Raw genomic sequence first — 19,653 nt, 5'->3', positions numbered from 1 at the left:
TAGGATTCTAGTCAGGTGTCTGATCAACCAATTCTACCAAACAGGTGCTAATGATCATCAATGTCACACGTAGGTTGAAACACAGTCATTAACTGAAACAGAAACAGCTGTGTAGGAGGCTTAAAACAGGGTGAGGAACAGCCAAACTCTGCTACCAAGGTGAGGTTGTGGAAGACAGTTTCATGTCATGGAAAGATTGAGCACAGCAACAAGACACAAGGTAGTTCTACTGCATCAGCAAGGTCTCTCCCAGACAAAGATTTCAAAGCAGACTGGGGTTTCAAGATGTGCTGTTCAAGCTCTTTTGAAGAAGCACAAAGAAACGGGCAACGTTGAGGATCGTAGACGCAGTGGTCGGCCAAGAAAACTTAGTGCAGCAGATGAAAGACACATCAAGCTTATTACCCTTCGAAATCGGAAGATGTCCAGCAGTGCCATCAGCTCAGAACTGGCAGAAACCAGTGGGACCCAGGTACACCCATATACTGTCCGGAGAAGTCTGGCCAGAAGTGGTCTTCATGGAAGAGTTGCAGCCAAAAAGCCATACCTCTGACGTGGAAACAAGGCCAAGCGACTCAAGTATGCACGAAAACATAGGAACTGGGGTGCAGAAAAATGGCAGCAGGTGCTCTGGACTGATGAGTCAAAATTTGAAATATTTGGCTGTAGCAGAAGGCAGTTTGTTCATCGAAGGGCTGGAGAGCGGTACAATAATGAGTGTCTGCAGGCAACAATGAAGCACGGTGGAGGTTCCTTGAATGTTTGGGGCTGCATTTCTGCAAATGGAGTTGGAGATTTGGTCAGGATTAATGGTGTTCTCAATGCTGAGAAATACAGGCAGATACTTATCCATCATGCAATACCATCAGGGAGGCGTATGATTGGCCCCAAATTTATTCTGCAGCAGGACAACGACCCCAAACATACAACCAAAGTCATTACGACCTATCTTCAGCGTAAAGAAGAACAAGAAGTCCTGGAAGTGATGGTATGGCCCCCACAGAGCCCTGATCTCAACATCATCGAGTGTGTCTGGGATTACATGAAGAGACAGAAGGATGTGAGGAAGCCTACATCCACAGAAGATCTGGGGTTAGTTCTCCAAGATGTTTGGAACAACTTACCAGCCGAGTTCCTTCAAAAACTGTGTGCAAGTGTACCTAGAAGAATTGATGCTGTTTTGAAGGCAAAGGGTGGTCACACCAAATATTGATTTGATTTAGATTTCTCTTTTGTTCATTCACTGCATGTTGTTGATTGATGAAAATAAATGATTAACACTTCCATTTTTGAAAGCATTCTTTGTTTACAGCATTTTTTCACACCTGCCTAAAACTTTTGCACAGTACTGTATGTGTGTGTGTGTGTGTATGTGTGTATATATATATATATTATATAATACAGAATTGCCCCCGGAAACCAAACGAAAAATTTGAGCAAATTTTGCCCTGAAATCCAAACGCTGCTTTGGAATCTGAATGCCCAGCATGTCGTTTGTGTGTACGTTTCCCCAGCACTTGGGCCACCCATACGTTTTGTCGTTCAGTTCATTGTTGGAAGCTGCAGTGAAAGCTTCTCATGTGATTTTCGCTGCTAATTTTATGCTTTTGTGCCTGCTTTGTGTTTTTTTTTTTATATAATAACTTTGTGTATTCACCATGGGTCCTAAAAAGTGTAGTGAGGAACATAACAGTAAGAGGAAAGCTGTTATAGCTAATAAAGAAAGATCTTTTCACCAAGTATGAAAGCGGTACACATGTGGCCGATCTCTCTACTATGTTCGAGATGCCTAAATCGACTGTTTGTACAATTTTGAAAAAAAAAAAAAGAAGCTATCAAAGCAGCTGATGTGGCAAAAGGGGTTACGACACTGACCTCTAGGAGATCGAAAAGTATGGAAGAGATGGAAAAACTCCTCTTAGTTTGGATTAATGAAAAAACAGGTTTTTATATTTTTAATTTTATTCATTTACATTTTTATTCAAATATTATTTAATATTTTACCTTAAAATCCAGTGTATTTACTGTTAAAATTATTTTGAAAATTCAAGTTTGTGGGACCCAAGAACGGATTAATCCAGTTTCTGTTATTTTAAAGGGGAAAAATTATCTTGGAACTGAAACAGGGTTCTGGAACGGATCAAGTTCGGATTCCAAGGTATCACTGTATATGACAGATATATACAGTAGATAGATGTTGATTATATACATACATATAGAAAGTACACACATATATACATACACACTATATATATATATATATATATTCATCCATTTTCCAACCAGCTGAATCTGAACACAGGGGGTCTGCTGGAGCCAATCCCAGCCGACACAGGGCACAAGGCAGGAACCAATCCCAGGCAGATATATATACCTACCGCATATATACACACACACACACACACACACACACACACACACACATATATATATCTATAGGCGATATATACACAGGATGAGTCACAATTATGTTAACATTTGAATGGTGGAAACAATTTATTCACAAAACATACTTCATATGTGCAAGATGGTTTACAGGAGCGTCTCTACCTGTTCACCATCCTGTTCAAGACACAAAAACCAACGAGCAACTGTACCATTTAAAGCCCGGCCACACATTTCACGGGGAATAGATGATACCATAGTCCTTATTCTGTCCTTCAGGTTATTGATATCACAAAGTTCCCTACTATACACACACTCCATCATACCCCATAACCAGAAATCACAGGGTGTCAAATCAGGGGAGAGTGGAGGCCATGGCAATGGTCCACCACAACCTATCCATCGACCTGGAAAGGTGTGGTCGAGATAAAAATAATCCAGTAGTGTTAACATCATTTTGGCTCACCCTGTATATATAGATGTGAGCCTCCATGATAATGAACGCGTGTCACGATGGAGCTCGTTGTACACAGAGCTTTATTAAAGAAGATCCGGGTCTTTTTAATAACCACGGCCAGGCTCCGAGAGCATTCACCTTGTAATCTGTTGAGCCTGTGGCCGTCAGACCGCCATTCTGCCAAGAGGTGAGGCGGCTCAGCGCCAAGCAGATCCTTTTATGCCCGCACACGGCTTTTACTTGAAGTGAAAAATCACAGCGCTGGCAGCTTGACAGGCCGTGTATTAATTAAAAGTTGGCACCGGCCGTGCAGCAGACACCCAGCACCGAGTTGTTACTCCCTATAAGTCCAGCTCTGCCAAGGCCAACCTACTCTCTGCAGCGGACTCTAAAACTGAGACGGCCAAACCAAACACACGAGCCCAGTGCCCGAAAGAGCCGAGCCTGCCAAGTCCCAAGAACATCCTCAGACCTAAACAAGTGAATACAGAGGACGGCACTGTTAGTGGTTATGACTTTATTTAATTTAAACTACAACATGACAGAACATTTCCATTACAGCACAGTGTGCAGACTTCACATCAAACAGAACAAAGATGAAGGTGGGCAGCAGCTGGTGGGATGGAGGAGGGCTGAAAAAAAAAAATGTAAAAATAAGAGACAGAAAACGGAGCTCCTCCTCAGCTGGACATCTGCTCAAGTGACATTGTCCTTAGTGACAGAGTGGACCCTACGTGTGACACGGCTGCAGGACACATACACAGGTCAACAGGCAGGAAGCATAACGGGCTGCTCCCTTTGAGAAGTCTGCACAGACCACAAGAAACTGGGGAGCACTTATTGCCTCCATGGAATCTAGAAGCTTGGCATTAAAGAACTAATTCTCATCTTCTACAGCAACACAGTGCAAAGGTCCGATGAGGGTAAGCACAAGGGAGCACAGGAAGCAACTGGGACCTGCACCGACTCCCAACAACGCGGGAGGACCAGGGCCAAGAATGGAAAAAAAAAATCATCACTCCATCTCTGCTGGCTGCTCTGACCACACAGGGGTCATCACAGCACTTTCTCTGCTACCAAAAACCCAAGCTGTACCCTTTTGCACCCTGTCTCCCCCCTCATAGAAACCCCCTGATCTTCATATGTATGTCAGCACAGAGGAAACAGTTGATGAGCTGGCTACATGGTCATGTGCTCTGGGAGGACATAGGAGATGTCATCCCATGGGTGGCGGTACAAGCCCTGCTTCAGCCTCTTCTGGTCCAGATAGTGCCCTGTGAGACAGAAGAATACCACATCTCATTCTGCAGTATAGGGCTCAAGCAAAAGGTGCCATACAAAAGCAAGTGCTGATCAATTCATGAAGTGTGTCAGGCCTCACCAATGAACCCCATGCTCCTCCCGAGGACAAAGATACCATTCAAGGCGCCAATGTCTACGTACTCATCTGCTTCCTCCCTGAAACAAGTATGGCAAAGAGGGCATCACAAATGCGGTTCTTCCCAAGTTACGCATTGCTTACAATTGGCCCCGCTTACCCAACCCATACCTGGTGAAGCCACCGCAAGTCCTCAGCAGATCCACAAAGGCAACACCAATGAAGCCGTCCACATTCAGGATGAGATTTGGTTTCTGTTAAAAAAAAAAAAAAAAGTTTGAAGGGTGGAGCCTGGTGGGGCACAACATCTAAAAGGTGGAGCCTGGCAGGACACAACCTCTAAAAGGTGGAGCACAACATCTAAAAGGTGGAGCCTGGCAGGACACAACCTCTAAAAGGTGGAGCACAACATCTAAAAGGTGGAGCCTGGCAGGACACAACATCTAAAAGGTGGAGCCTGGCAGGGCACAACCTCTAAAAGGTGGAGCACAACATCTAAAAGGTGGAGCCTGGCAGGACACAACCTCTAAAAGGTGGAGCACAACATCTAAAAGGTGGAGCCTGGCAGGACACAACCTCTAAAAGGTGGAGCACAACATCTAAAAGGTGGAGCCTGGCAGGACACAACATCTAAAAGGTGGAGCCTGGCAGGGCACAACCTCTAAAAGGTGGAGCACAACATCTAAAAGGTGGAGCCTGGCAGGACACAACCTCTAAAAGGTGGAGCACAACATCTAAAAGGTGGAGCCTGGCAGGACACAACATCTAAAAGGTGGAGCCTGGCAGGGCACAACCTCTAAAAGGTGGAGCACAACATCTAAAAGGTGGAGCCTGGCAGGACACAACATCTAAAAGGTGGAGCCTGGCAGGACACAACATCTAAAAGGTGGAGCCTGGCAGGGCACAACCTCTAAAAGGTGGAGCACAACATCTAAAAGGTGGAGCCTGGCAGGGCACAACCTCCAGTTTCTGATCCATATTGCCTGTCTATTAATAAGCTGACCAGCTGCCTTCACATGTGTTTCCAGCTGATCCAGACAGTTCAGATCTGCTGGGGTTCCCATCCCTTTTTAGGCCGACTGTCAACTTTCTCTGCACAGTCATGTGAAAAAGAAAGTGCACCCCCCCCCCCCCCCCCCATTAAATGCTTTTTTTTACCATAATGTGGACAAGATTTGACCTTCACTTCAACAGCACCTTTAGATAAAGGTGACACAATACCTCCAACATTGTGCCACATTTACATTTCGTAAAATTTATATACAGTGGGTATAGAAAAGAATCCCCCCCCCTTCGAAATGTTCACATTTTTTTTTTTTGCTTTACAGCCTTAAATGAAAACACACACAAAAAATATTTCTTCCCAGCTTTACTTACTCAATGCAACCGATAACATCCAACTGAAAGATATCACAGCTACAGTTCAGAAAAATTACAAAAAAATCAAAAACAAGACATAGTGAGATTAATAAAGGATCACCCCCCCCCCCCCCCCCCATGTCAATGTCATTTTGTTGAACCACCTTTTGCTTTAATGACAGCCTTGAGTCTGTTGGGATACGTCTCTATCAGCTCTGCACATCCAGATTGAGCCCACTCAATATTTGCCCCCCACTCTTCTTTACAGTTTAACTGTTCAAATTCGGTCAGATTGGATGGTGAGCGTTGGTGGTCTGTGATCTTCATATCTTTCCACAGATTTTCACTGTGATTTAGGTCTGGGCTCTGACTGGCCACACGAGGACATTCACTTTTTTCTCCTTCAGCCAAGGTGTGGTCAATTTTGCAGTGTGCTTCAGGTCGTTGTCATGTTGAAAGATGAACATTCTGCCCATCTTCAACTTTCTGGCAGAGGGTAGCAGGTTTTCCTCAAGAATTTGACGGTATTTTGCCCCATCCATTTTTCCTTCTACCCTAACGAGAGCCCCAGGCCCTGCGGCAGAGAAACACCCCCACAACAGGATGCTGCCACATCCATGCTTTACTGTAGGTATGGTGTTTTGTGGATGGTGAGCTGCATTGGTGTACCGTTTGGTATTGGGGCCAAATAGTTTGATTTTGGTCTCATCTGACCATAATACTTTTTCCACATGGCATCAGAATCTTCAAGGTGCATTCTGGCAATGCTCAAACAAGCCTTAATGTGGCCTTCCTTGAAGTGGCTTTTTCCTTGCGACCCTCCTGAACAAGCCACAATTGTGCAGCGCTTGTGAAATTGTTGTCACATGCACACAATGACCACTCTTTGCCATAAAATCCTGTAACTCCCTCAAAGTGGCCATTGGCGTCTTGGTAGCCTCTCTTACCAGTTTCCTCCTTGCTCTTACATCCAGTCTGGAGGGACAGCCGGATCCAGGGAAGGTCCTAGTAGTACCAAACACTTGCCACTTCTTTATTATGGAATTTACTGAGATCCTTGGGATTGATAAAGCCTTTGAGATTTGTTTATATCCCTCTCCTGCCTTATGTCTGTCCACAACTCTATCCCTGAGATCTTTTCAAAGTGGCTTGCCACCCATAGTCAGCTGTTTGCTGTCAGTTGCACTACCAAGCAAGGGAATGAATGCTCCAGGAAGAGCTTCACTAATCGCACGGATTACAACTGATCACAGGTGGAAGGAAGCCATTAACCAGGGTCTGCAATGGAAATGGTGGGCACTGACACCTGATGGAGTTTCGGAGGGGGGTGATCCTTTGTTAATCTCACTATTTCTTGTTTTTTATTTATTTATTTTTTAAATTCTACTGAACTGTAGCTGTATCTTTCACTTGGATGTTATAGACTGCATTTAGTCAGTAAAGCTGAAAAAAATATTGGTTTGTGTGTTTTCATTTAAGGCTGTAAAGCAAAAAAAATGGGAATATTTTGAAGGGGGGGGGGGGGAGATTCTTTTCTATACCCACTGTAAACACATGGACTTATCATTCAAATACCTCAAATTAGAATCTGGTGCTAAGGATTTGAACTCCATTAGAGAGGACCTTCTCTTATTTAAAGTGCAGACATTTAGTTTGGATTGCTCTTTCATGTTTTAGTTATCACCATGCAGAGATTTGAAGAACTGTGTGTGTCCTTCAGAAAGAAGGTTAGAGATGCCCAGGCATCTGGGAAAGCATTTATAAACATCTCCAAACAATTTGAAATCAACCATTCAACTGTCCAGAAGATCATCTACTGTACAAATTGTAATCTCCTCCAACATCTGCCAGCTTGTTCAAGCCAGGCCAAGGCCACCACAGCAAATTCTGCCCGAGAGCAGAACACAAAATGCTTCAAGTCTCTTAGAAGCCCAGTATTTCATCACAGGACCATCAGGTAGCTCTTGCCATGGTTGATGTCAAAGTACAGGAGTCTACCATTACAAAGACTCCGCACAAATTTGATCAACATGGGAGGTGTGCCAGCAGGAATCCAGAAAGCACATCAGGGAAAGACTAACTACCTAGGCCAAGACCAGGACTTCTGGAACAACGTGCTCCAGACAGACAAGGCAAAGAGAGAGTTATTTGACCACAGTACCAGACAACACGTTTGGCAAAAACCAAAGACAGCATTTGAGCAGAAGAACCCAAGATCAACTGTAAAGCAAGGTGGTGGAAATGTTCTGGTTTATGGCTGCTCTGCAGCATCAGGGCCTGGGCAGCTGACTATCACAGAATCCACTAGGAGCCCTTTCATTATAACAAAATGTTTTTGACATTAATATGAAACCATCTGCCAAAAGAATGAAGCGCACAGCAGCATCCCCATACATACCAGTAAATTTACCAAGGAATGGCTGAATAGAAAGAAATGGAAGGTCCTAGTATGGCCAATTCAGAGCCCAGATCTGAAGGTCATCAAGATGCTGTGGGGGTATCTGAAACAGGTTGTCCATGCAAGACCCTTTTTCAAACATCACACAGCTGAAGGACTCTGCTTGGAGGAGTGGTAAAAACGTTCTCCCAGCTGATGACCGAGACTGCTAGACAGAGGAAACACCTACTTGAGGGGGCAATATCAGCTATTAGAGCCAAGGGGGTGCTTAACCTATTCCACTTCTGTCTTTGGAAAATCTGTTGATTTTACGGTGAATGAATTATTGCAAAGTCAACTTTTCCTTGTTTTATTTTTCAATTATATGACATTTATCTACACATTCCATGGGGTGAAGTTACCTCTTCACATGACCGTGTTTCTACAGCCCACACATTATCTGTTACACTCTGCCTGTCACCTGAGCCATCTTATCTCATGTACCAACACTGGCATCCTTTCAAAGGAGTTATTAACCCAGCTTAGTGCCCACTTCAGACAGTTACCTCACCATCCTTGGAGACAGAGTATCTATCTACCAACCATACTAGTCCTTTGGACCTACTCCTAGAGGATTACCTCACCTTGGATGTGGTGATCTTTTCCACATCAAGTGCGTAGTCCAGAAGTGGGGTGGCTGGGAAGTTCTGTTTCACAAAGTCCTTCAGAATCTGAACCCTCATGTCAGGGTTGTTGATCTTTTGGGGGGAAAAAAAAAAGAACAAGGTGAGCTTCAGAAACACAGGAGTAACTTAAAATGCTGCACTGCTCTTACACTCTTCAATCTTTCAAGTTCCATTCCGTTCAACAGGCAGCCACCCTGAAACACTCATACTGTGCACTCGAGAACACCATTAACAAATATGGAGGGGGGGTTGTGCTTCCCACATTCATGGATGACAAGCTTTTGAGTGTCCTCATGTACACAGGTGGGTAACACAAGGGGTCAGAGAGGTCTACTGCACAGATCTGCGTGGTGTTCAACTGAGGTGCTGCCTGCTATGCGGTGCCAACAGCAGCACGCTTTGCTTCTCAATGGCCCAAGCCACACAGAGAGCTCATGACCTGACCCAAACTACGTCAAGAACAAGAGCTGAACGGCTCATCTTACCGCAGCACAAGCACTCCAGGGTCATCTCATAAGTCAACACAATCCCTAATTGTGTGGCCCTGGATTTCAAACTCACAGATTTGACTCGATGGCCAATGCCCATGATCAGCTTTCCTTCTTTTTTCATCTTGTTCACAAACTCCATGGGAATGAGGCCACTGTCAAAGGCCTTGCTGAACTGTTTTGCCGCAGCGTCCAATGCGCCTCCAAAGCGGTCACCCTTTACAGAAGGAAACAAACACACAAAAAGCCCTTTGGTTCTAAACAGTATAAAGAAGAGTCCTAAGTGGCAAAACCAAAAACTGGCAAAAGTCGCCAGTTGAAAGTGACCTTTTAAATGTCAACTCCAGTAAATGACCACATTTCAGTTTCACCCTCTTCCAAACTTAAAGGAATACTCCACTCAATAATGAAGTTATTTTTTTAATATCTTACTTATCTAATGTGGTTTGAAGTGATGACTGAGAAAAAAATTTAATCTAATGTATTCATGCAGAATGAAGATTTCTAATATAAAGTTGATTCTATGGTGGCCAATGCTGAACTACAACAAAGAATATCCATTAAAAAAAATCTCATGTCGCATAATCCATATGGGGCAGCACGGTGGCGCAGTGGGTAGCGCTGCTGCCTCGCAGTTGGGAGACCTGGGGACCTGGGTTTGCTTCCCGGGTCCTCCCTGCGTGGAGTTTGCATGTTCTCCCCGAGTCTGCGTGGGTTTCCTCTGGGCGCTCCGGTTTCCTCCCACGTCCAAAGACATGCAGGTTAGGTGGATTGGCGATTCTAAATTGGCCCTAGTGTGTGCTTGGTGTGTGGGTGTGTTTGTGTGTGTCCTGCGGTGGGTTGGCACCCTGCCCGGGATTGGTTCCTGCCTTGTGCCCTGTGTTGGCTGGGATTGGCTCCAGCAGACCCCCGTGACCCTGTGTTCGGATTCAGCAGGTTGGAAAATGGATGGATGGATAATCCATATGTCAAGTTGTCCAGTCATATATTCATAATGTCCCAAACAAGTGCATTTTTAATTAAAAATAGTAAAACAAACCACCCCTGGAAAACGTTCCAATAAACTAGAAATGAACATTGATCAGATGTGAGTGAGCCACGTGAAGACCCGCCTCTCCACCTCATTCATTGGTCAGCAGTTCAGACCTGACACAGCTTATTCATTGGCTACCATTGCACTTCAAGGGATATCAATAAAAATCGGACACTGAGAGGCATGTAAAACAAAAGATTAAAAAAGTTCAAAAAACGCAAGTGAAAACATCATGAGGAGGAGAGGCTGCCTTGGACTTGTGAATATCTGAGATGTGCGAACGAGCAGAAGGTGGATCCACCCGTGCAGTTTCACAGACCGCCGCTAAATAATCCCGAGGTACTCCAGATTGTGGCTCATTGGTATGAATATAGATGTAACAACAGGAGGCAGGTCTACAACTTGTATCCTCGTTTGCGTCTATACACGCTCAAGTTTTGTTACCTGAGCATTTTCCAGAAGTGGTTTATTTAACAATATTTTAGTACAGATGCAGGTGTTTGGGACTTTGCCGGTACACACCTGGATGACTTGACATATGGATTATGTCACATGAGTAACATTTTTAATGCTTGCTTTTGCACAGTGTTGGTCACTGTAGACCCCTATTACGTCAGAAACTTTATTATTACCATTCTGCATGAATACCGGAGATTATAATTTTTTCTCAGCCATCACTACAAAATACAAGAGGTAAGTGACAAATCAGAAAACATCATTTTTGGGTGGAGTATTTCTTAAAGGCCTTACCAAACACAAATGACTAAGCCTTTCCTCAGGAAATAAATTCACAATTGCCTTTTTTTTTTTTTTTTTTTTTTTTTTTTTTAAAGTGAAGTAAACTTTAAACCTTCATCTTGTTGAGGGATGAGTTTTTACAAGCTACTTACGATGGTCAGCAAGCCAGAGGTAAGGCTCGAGATCAGGTCTTTTCCAGCCCGGGCACAGACAATGGTGTTGTGTGCTCCTGAAACAGCAGGGCCATGGTCTGCTGTCACCATGAGACACATCTCAATGAACTGGCAGGCATACTTTGGTAGTCTGGGACATGAGAGAGAGTGAGAGTGAGAGTTGGCATGTGTTTTTCATGACCCCAATACACGTTCCCCTAAGCACTCAATCTGCGGACCTCCTCTGGAACCAGAGTAATCCCAGCACTCCGCCGATACCAATCTCCTCCTTGAAGACCTCTGTGATAGGCATGCCTGCATAAATAAGCTCTTGACCTCGCTCATCACAGATGCTCGTCATGAAAGATGCCGGCTTTCTAATTAGTCCCAGTTCCTGTTAGCAAAAACAACTGCAGTGAAATTACAGTGAATTCAATGTAAAAGAAAGTGCCAGCGAGCTGTGAGGCACAGACTTACCCGAGCCCATGAGTAATCCATCGGCACAGTAGGTGGAGGAACTTCTTCAGCAGGTACAATCACTCCATTTGTCACCAGCTCATCATAGACAGACCTAATGAGCAGAAGCCAAGCAGCCTAATAAGAGCTAAGAAAAGATGGCAGCCCTCGGACATGTGCCCAGGCTTAAAACGACCACTTACTTAATAACATCACCCAGCTCATCAAAACTCCGTGGAACGTAAATGCCAGCTTCACGTAGTGCTTGATTCTTGGCAACTGCAGTCTCTGAGGCCTGATTGGCACAAGCCCCTGCATGACCAAACTGGACCTGAAAGAGGACAAGAAGAATAAGTCTGATTGAACGTTTCTCTAAACCTATAGTGGAGGAATGGAGGAAGCTGGTATTGCAGTTAGTTCCATTCAGCTCACTTCTGAAGAGAACATGGTCGCGCAGGTCCCGATACACCAGCACACTACTGGCTTGGTGATTCTACCCTCTTTGACCCCCTGGCAGATCTTGTATTCCTCACACCCTCCAATCTGCAGGAATAAGAAATCAAGGCTTTAGACAAAAAAGTTTATCTATAAACGTGGGACTTGGCGGCCAGTATGGCACTCACCTCTCCCAAAACGACAATCATCTTCACACCTGGTGTGTCTTGATAGCGAAGCACATGGTCCATAAAGGTAGAACCAGGATACCTGCACATACAAAATGTGAGCCAGATCTGAGTCACGGTGCTTTATCTATTGGGTCAATGAATGTTACAGTCCTCCCCCTTTATGATATGCCCCCTAATATCACAACAATAAAAACAGGACATTGGCTTTATAGTGCCTCTCGGAAGGACAGCAGAAGGCAGTCCAAGTGCAACCAGTGGCCAGGTCTAATGCCCAAGGCAAGCAGGCAAGCCTGCATGTTACAGATCAGGAGTAAGAAGGGGACATCAGGGACTGCTACAGGTGCCATAAAATGACCCCTACTGACAAAACCAGTACAAAGGCCAGCAGGCATCACTAGCCTTCATTTCAATAGCTGGGTTCTGTCTGGGCCTTCAAACAACCGTACAGAAAGCTCTGGAGATAATCTACCAGGTGAAAGTAGAAGTTCACACCTGTCTCCCCCAATGGCAACCCCCTCAAATACACCATCAGTAGTCCTGGAAATGATATTGTTCAGCTCATTTGACATGCCACCAGAACGGGACACATAGGCCACACTGCCTGGACGATACAACTTTGATGCCAGGATGTTATCCAGCATGCCTCCTGTGTTGCCAATCTTGAAGCAGCCTGGCTTGATGCCACCAACCTTTAAAGGGAAGACGGAGAGGGAGGATGAAAGAAAGACAGAAAGAAAAAAAGGTAAGAGAGATTGCCATACAATTGGGTACTGCAACTAGACCTCAGGGGGGTCAAAGTGTTAACTCTAAACTTACGGTAGCAGGGCCAATGACGGTCACACCCTTCTCATCTGCTGTCTTGATCAGCTTCCTGGTCAGTGCCTCTGGGATGCCCTCAGCAATGATGGCTATGGTGTGAATCTGGGAAAAAACAAGGTGAATATGGCTAAGTTACCATCACTGGAGATGCCAACCACCTACAGTACACCAGCTTCACATGAGGTTTACCTGGGGGAACTGCATTGTCTCCATGCTGCTATCATAAGCCGAGCGCAGAGATGCAAAGTTGATAAGCACGTCTACCTCTGGGTGCTTCTTCATGGCATCACTCATACTCTTGTAAACTGGAATGAGGATTTCCTTGTGGCCCCAGTAAAACTTCTGTTTATGATCCCCACTGCACAAGACACAAAACGTTAGCCAGGAAGGAGATGAAAGACATCTTCAATCATGTGGACTCTGCTAGATTATAGTTAGGGTGGGCAATCCCTGCTATAGAAAGAAAAAAAAAAAAATCAGTGCCAATCCTTGGCAAAGATTCTCATAGCAGAGTCTTTATAAGACAACTTAACATTAGGAAGGGTGAAGACCAGTGTAGGGATAACAGCAGTCCCTCTAACTTGACCATCCAGGGCTGAAACCCACAAGATCCCCAAGAAAAGTCCACGTCTCGTACATTTCATGAGGAAACAACAGCATCCATAAACAACCCCCACCTTCCCCAATGTGCCCTAATCTTAATGCACATGACTATAAAGAAGTAGACAGTCTGAGCCATGCGTTTCCTCGCGCCCCACAATTCCAAGTTCCTTACGTGAATGGGTAGACCATCGCTGCCACAGAGGGTTCGTCTCTTGAGCAGATGTAATCAAAATCCAGCATACCCTGCACCGCCCTCGTCTGCATGCCCCAAACGATGGACTTGGTGTGATTACTGAACAAAGTGGTGGCTTTGGCTATGAGAAAATTACAGAACAAACATGGGCATTAAAATGGTGCATCTGCCAGCACTGCCTCCTCTACAATGCAAAGGTTAATCAAGAGCGACACCAGACAGCATGAAGTGGAAAGAGAAGAGAAATATGTAGGGAAGCAGGGGACAATCCTTTGTAGCTAATATTTCAAAAGAGTCTGATTCAGATGTGGGTACCATCACCAGGTGGGCGCTATGATTGATTACTTTAGGAGGGTGAGGGGTAATGATGGCTACAGGGGTCAGGTAGTGGGTACAGTGCAAAACTGAATGAAAATGGGGAAGCAGTACACTTGTCAATGAAAGTGGTGTAGCGTATTTCTTGGCATGCTGCATAACAGCTAATGCCACCAGGACTGGAGAGGTGTGCAGAGTGGCAAGGTTGAGGATACAGAAGAGCTGATCATTTCTACTTCTACCATAGAAGACCACAGCACAGAGAAGCACACAGCATGAAGGAGAACGAGTCAGTAGCAGAGGAGCCGACCCACCACACACTCGCATACACTCACAGGGTTAAGGCTGACAGGAAACGTGTCACATAAAAGAAGTGGTGGTAGACAGTAATGCCCACAGGTTTCAATTTGTCCTGCTAGGTCACAAGGTCAAATCAAATTACTAACACAACGGGTGACCCTGAACAGGTCCTCAAACCCAGTGGGCAGGTTATGTAAAGAATTTTAGGTGTGGTGTCCTCCACTAAAGGCACATTTTGAAGCCAAGATTCATGGCCTGATGAACACAGTGGAGGGTTGTAATTCAACTTTAACAATTTGAAAGCTCTCACTAATTTCTCCATGAATAGGGATGATGGGCCTCATCCCATCTGGTTGGAGTGCACAGAAGGATATATAATCAAGTTTATTTGTAGGCAGCTAGTTTTAATGAAGGGGGTGGGGGGTCACATAAAATATTGCAAAAATTAAACAGCACACAGAAAAGAGGACGAGCAAGCCATCACCCACAAACCCCGTCAAGCCCCCACAGAGGACACAAGGATTTGGGAGGACTGGTTAGCGCTCCATACCTGGAATGCTAGTTGTAGCTTTGGGGAGTTCTGTTAAAACAAATCATCAGACAAAAATAAATAAATATATAAATCCACCTTCATCATGGACAAAACAGGATGCAAACAGCCAGGGTGATTCACACGTCTGTCCATGACACACCCTTGGCCTAAGAACATTACTAGCAGCATTAGGAATCCTATTGATCAGTACGGTCCAGGTTAGGTGACTTAGCCTCATTGGTGCCACCTACTGATGGGTGTGAGAAAGACATGTTCAGTAGTGGTCTGGGTATATGTCACCAGGCACCCTAAACCACGGGCATCTTATTTGAATTACAAGATGTCTGTGCAAGGTTGGGCTTTCAGAAAGACAAGAATGTTGATCAGTACGGTCCAGGTTAGGCGACTTAGCCTCATTGGTGCCACCTACTGATGGGTGTGAGAAAGACATGTTCAGTAGTGGTCTGGGCATATGTCACCAGGCACCCTAAACCACGGGCATCTTATTTGAATTACAAGATGTCTGTGCAAGGTTGGGCTTTCAGAAAGACAAGAATGTTGAGCACATCTCATTCTTAAGCTCTCCTATGAACATGGAACTGAAAATCTCACCTGCACTGACAAAGCCCCACCACAATTTTTTCTTCATTTCCTATGGGGCTGCAGATTTGCCTCAGGGGAGTCATGAGAAAGGCATCCATCACACAACATGCAATGCCATCCTTAAAACTCACTCCACGTGCAAAGATACAGACTCAATAAAATGAGGAGAAATTGGGTATACAACATGAAAGGAGGTGCTGGCGCAAGTTTGCTGACCTCACACTGCATGAGAAGGCCAAGTAGCTCAGCAATCACAGGAACATCTCAGAGTTAAAAAAAAAAAAATGCTTCTCTGGATTGGAATTTGTCAATTGAGGTGGTCTACTCAGTTCCCTCCTGGGCACCTTCTGAAACAGTGGGTACTAGGCTTGGCCCACCACAGGAAGACCTAGGATACGCTGCAAGAATTCTCCCTCTTGGGAGCTCCCCACCACGATGGTTGGACAAGAAATAAAAATAAAAGTGAAGGAGAGTATCTTCAGAGAAGTTAGAAGGGTCTTTCTTCTTTCTCAGTGTTACAGTGAATGGGGCAGCTAAGCAAACACTTTGTGGTGGACTGAACAGAAGGCAAACACAGGATGCTTGGGTGAAATTTGCTTTTACTAGTTGCCTAACTGCATAAGAAACCAACTATAAAATCGTGTTCACCTCAGCTACAGGAGATCAACTGACGGTTGGTGTTCTACTTAAAAGACAGATATCAGAGAGTTTGTTAAATCCAAAGTTATCTGTAGCTAGAAACATAACCCTAAGAGAAGGAACAATGAATTCTGGGTAAACTGAAGCAGAGATGCCACCAAGAGTTGGGTCGACAACACCCTGCCTTTAATAGTCACTTCACTTCATCTTATTTAACCGACTACAAGATGGAAATCAAACAAAGGACTATACTTTGCTACAGGTAAAAAGGTATCAATGCAGCATAAAGCAATTTACAAAGTGCTTTATCAAGTATAATGAAGGTCACACTTGAAGCTTTTTGTTTCTAAATCCAACAGGATGTTCACTCTTTCCACACCAAAGACCACTGCAGTCCACTCAACTGTTTCAACTCTGTGCTCGACTTGGACGCACCACCACGTCACACAGGCAGAGAGTCAAGCAGCTACTTACAGAAAATGTTGTGAACAAAGACTAAAGGGTCTTTCTGTTTGAGATCCAACAATGCTAACATTAACAGTAACCCATTTTTAAAACCTATAGGATGAATATTTTCTCAAGATCAGGGAAAGCAAGGGAGCAGTCCGTCATTGTGATTGCTGCTTTGTTTTTGTATTGCTTTATAATCTTTGCCGTTTCAAATATTTTGAATTGTTTTGGCTCCTGAAACATGTCAGACCTGTACCGGTTAGAAGTAACTCAGTCAACGTGTATGCAGTCTCATTACTCAAGGAAAAGATGAGAATCAAATTAAGGAAAGAGGTGTACCAAAAAGTAAAAGAAAATTACGAACATCCCTACACTGCTCATCTTCTCTTTCTTAACATATGTTTTAGGACTATATGATGGCAGGAAGCTCCTCTACAACCATCATTTCTTTTAGTTGGGGTTGCTTGGAGAAGACGCCTGGCCTGGTGGCAGGATGTGTGAGATTATCAACCATCTATCTATGTACAGGACACTGGCTATCACAACAAATACAACGAGAAACTCACCTGCTGGAATGCCATGCTTGGCCTTTTTGGCTGGAGTTGAATCATTGTTGGCCTTGGTCTCAGAAAAAGAAGCAGTCCTGCTTGTAGCTGGTGTCTGCAATGAGAAAGAAATAACTAGTGGACCTTGGTGGGGTTGGGAATTGGGCTTTGGTAGATAGAAAACAGTCTATCCAACAGCTCAGGATGCTTTACATACGGAGACGCTGCCACTAGCATTGAGCAGAAAGTTGGCTGTGTGAGCAGCAGTAGGGGGCTGGTTGGGTATTGGCCTGTGGCCGAGTGCCATTCCCACAATGGCAGTCATGTGAGTCTCTGTGCCAAACACGTGAATGGGAATCCCAGTAGTCTTGCCTAAATGAAGGATAAAAATATAAATAAATGAACAAACATTTAGCAATAGGAGATGCAAAATAACAAGTTATGTAAAGTCATCAACTGATTCACACACCCTCTCCTCTTAGCTCCAGTAAAAGCCATAGATACTGTAACACTAGAATCTTCCAACTCCACTGGTCAACATTAACGTCTACATCTCATACAACATACCAACTTCTCCCATGACCCGCAGGCCTTCCTGGTAGTTGGGGCCACCCCTTCGGACAAATATCGTCACCTCATGCTCCTTCAGTGGTGTCTGGTAATCCTTGATTGCTCTCACTATACCCTGCCGAAACAAACAACAAGGGGGCCACTGTAATTTAATCAGTTTATTTAACTAACATTTAAAAAGCAGATAATTGCGTTCATAAAAATTACTTCAGAACACTTTGAAGATTTTTTTGGTCTGGCACCTTCTGACTTATCAGTACAAGAAAACCCCCACTTACGATATACCGTTCGACTTGTTTTGATGTCTAGTTAAACAACATTTTGAGCTTTTCTGAGATCTTCCTGGGCGGCACGGTGGCACAGTGGTAGCGCTGCTGCCTCGCAGTTAGGAGACCCGGGTTTGCATGTTCTCCCTGTGTCTGCGTGGGTTTCCTCCGGGTACTCCGGTTTCCTCCCACAGTCCAAAGACAGGCAGGTTAGGTGCATTGGCGATCCTAAATTGTCTCTAGTGTGTGCTTGGTGTGTGTGTGTGTGCCCTGCGGTGGGCTGGCGCCCTGCCCGGGGCTTGTTTCCTGCCTTGCGCCCTGTGTTGGCTGGGATTGGCTCCAGCAGACCCCCCGTGACCCTGTAGTTAGGATATAGCAGGTTGGTTAATGGATGGATGAGATCTTCCTATTTTTGGCCCTATAGACCACAAAACACCTATTTGCAGGTCATTTTTGGACCATATTTTGTTCAGAAAATTAGACCCTTATGATAAGGAGTAATTCTAAGGTTGTAAGGTGGCTAGTTGGACACGCTTGGAGATGTAGGCAAGCATTGAGGGTGACTGTGCAATATTTCACTTTTGTCACATGTCAATGGAAGACTTGCAGCATGAATGGGCCCAGTTCAAGGTCACAGGAGCGGAGACGGCAACAAGGAGTGCTTATGGCCTGTCATGGCCATCAACCTGAAGACTTGCAAGTGGAGGAGGAGCATTCAAGTTAAAGAAGAAGAAGGTAAAGATGGTCTTTGGATATGACAGAGCAGTACCTAAAGCCAAAGGTGTGGGCACATTGCTGGGAGGCCACATAGAAAAGTTTTAAAGTGACCTCAAGGAAGGTCTGAGAATTCTCTTGATGATCCATGATAAAACAACTTTCCAGAGAGTTCTCATCAAAAGGCGAAGAAATTTTCATTTCAACAACAGATATTTTTAGGAAATTGAAGGCGCTTTAATACTTGAATTCAGCAAAAAAACTTCTAGGAAGGTTGGCTTCAGGGTATTGCTGAGCCATAAACGATAACCACTGCACCCCTAACCAGTAGATCTGCTAAACATCACATCGGGCAAAGTTAAGCCAATGGCTAAGCAGCAATTCAATGTTAAAAAAGGTTCCGTCATTAACACAAGGCCAAGTGTCCATCAAAGACACGTGTAAATGACATTAGCACTATAATTAGCCTGTCACACTTATTCCCGTTTACCTTCAGCAACTCATTCATACAGAACAAGATGTAAAATTATATGTTTTAAAACTCTCGAGATTGTAAGGAGGTGTCTGGCTTTTCTAGAATGATCAATAAACATTTTACACTCAGGCACAACAGATGTCTGAAAGCAATTCATTTCGTGGTCAATTTAAAATGTCTTAAAGATCACTGCCTTCATGCTCCTGTGCAGTCAGATAATTAACTTCACTTTAATAAATTGCAAGTGCTCACTTGCAGCAGGGGCTTTGTTAATGACCACCCTGGCCTACTACAACAGCTTTCCTAACAGTTGGAGAGAGAAATCTAATGAGCAAACGGAATGAGATGTTAAAAAGGCAAACCCTCATCTGATCCTCGTGTCACTCCGCTCTCGTAGTTCACTGCAGTAGGCCTGTTCTTGCCTACAAAAGGTAGCACAATACAGTCTGGGGAAATGCCCCAAAAGACTGACATTAGACAACAGTTGTAAGGTT

General features: G+C 44.4%; 1 protein-coding gene across 2 annotated transcripts in view; it reads right to left on the bottom strand.

The window, feature by feature from the left end:
- Nucleotides 1-3,344: 3,344 nt before the first annotated feature.
- LOC114665258 (ATP-citrate synthase) overlaps nucleotides 3,345-19,653 on the bottom strand; it is a 41,037-nt gene continuing 24,728 nt past the window's right edge. The window contains exons 11-29 of one of the 2 annotated variants that reach the window (XM_028819723.2): nucleotides 17,702-17,819; nucleotides 17,352-17,506; nucleotides 17,156-17,249; nucleotides 14,916-14,945; nucleotides 13,730-13,871; nucleotides 13,144-13,312; nucleotides 12,952-13,056; nucleotides 12,628-12,824; nucleotides 12,133-12,214; nucleotides 11,942-12,052; nucleotides 11,713-11,840; nucleotides 11,531-11,624; nucleotides 11,293-11,447; nucleotides 11,054-11,204; nucleotides 9,204-9,347; nucleotides 8,601-8,714; nucleotides 4,392-4,474; nucleotides 4,224-4,300; nucleotides 3,345-4,116 (exon numbers count right to left, since the gene is read on the bottom strand). In XM_028819723.2, the coding sequence (XP_028675556.1) occupies nucleotides 4,022-4,116; nucleotides 4,224-4,300; nucleotides 4,392-4,474; nucleotides 8,601-8,714; nucleotides 9,204-9,347; nucleotides 11,054-11,204; nucleotides 11,293-11,447; nucleotides 11,531-11,624; nucleotides 11,713-11,840; nucleotides 11,942-12,052; nucleotides 12,133-12,214; nucleotides 12,628-12,824; nucleotides 12,952-13,056; nucleotides 13,144-13,312; nucleotides 13,730-13,871; nucleotides 14,916-14,945; nucleotides 17,156-17,249; nucleotides 17,352-17,506; nucleotides 17,702-17,819 (2,244 nt within the window). In that variant the 3' untranslated portion in view covers nucleotides 3,345-4,021. The remainder of the gene's footprint in view (nucleotides 4,117-4,223; nucleotides 4,301-4,391; nucleotides 4,475-8,600; nucleotides 8,715-9,203; nucleotides 9,348-11,053; nucleotides 11,205-11,292; nucleotides 11,448-11,530; nucleotides 11,625-11,712; nucleotides 11,841-11,941; nucleotides 12,053-12,132; nucleotides 12,215-12,627; nucleotides 12,825-12,951; nucleotides 13,057-13,143; nucleotides 13,313-13,729; nucleotides 13,872-14,915; nucleotides 14,946-17,155; nucleotides 17,250-17,351; nucleotides 17,507-17,701; nucleotides 17,820-19,653) is intronic. The other variant, XM_028819724.2, reaches the window with a different exon arrangement.

This window comes from Erpetoichthys calabaricus, chromosome 14, assembly GCF_900747795.2.
Source record: "Erpetoichthys calabaricus chromosome 14, fErpCal1.3, whole genome shotgun sequence".
In the NCBI taxonomy this organism is placed as follows: Eukaryota; Metazoa; Chordata; class Cladistia; order Polypteriformes; family Polypteridae; genus Erpetoichthys; species Erpetoichthys calabaricus.
This window is presented reverse-complemented; position numbering and strand designations above follow the sequence as displayed.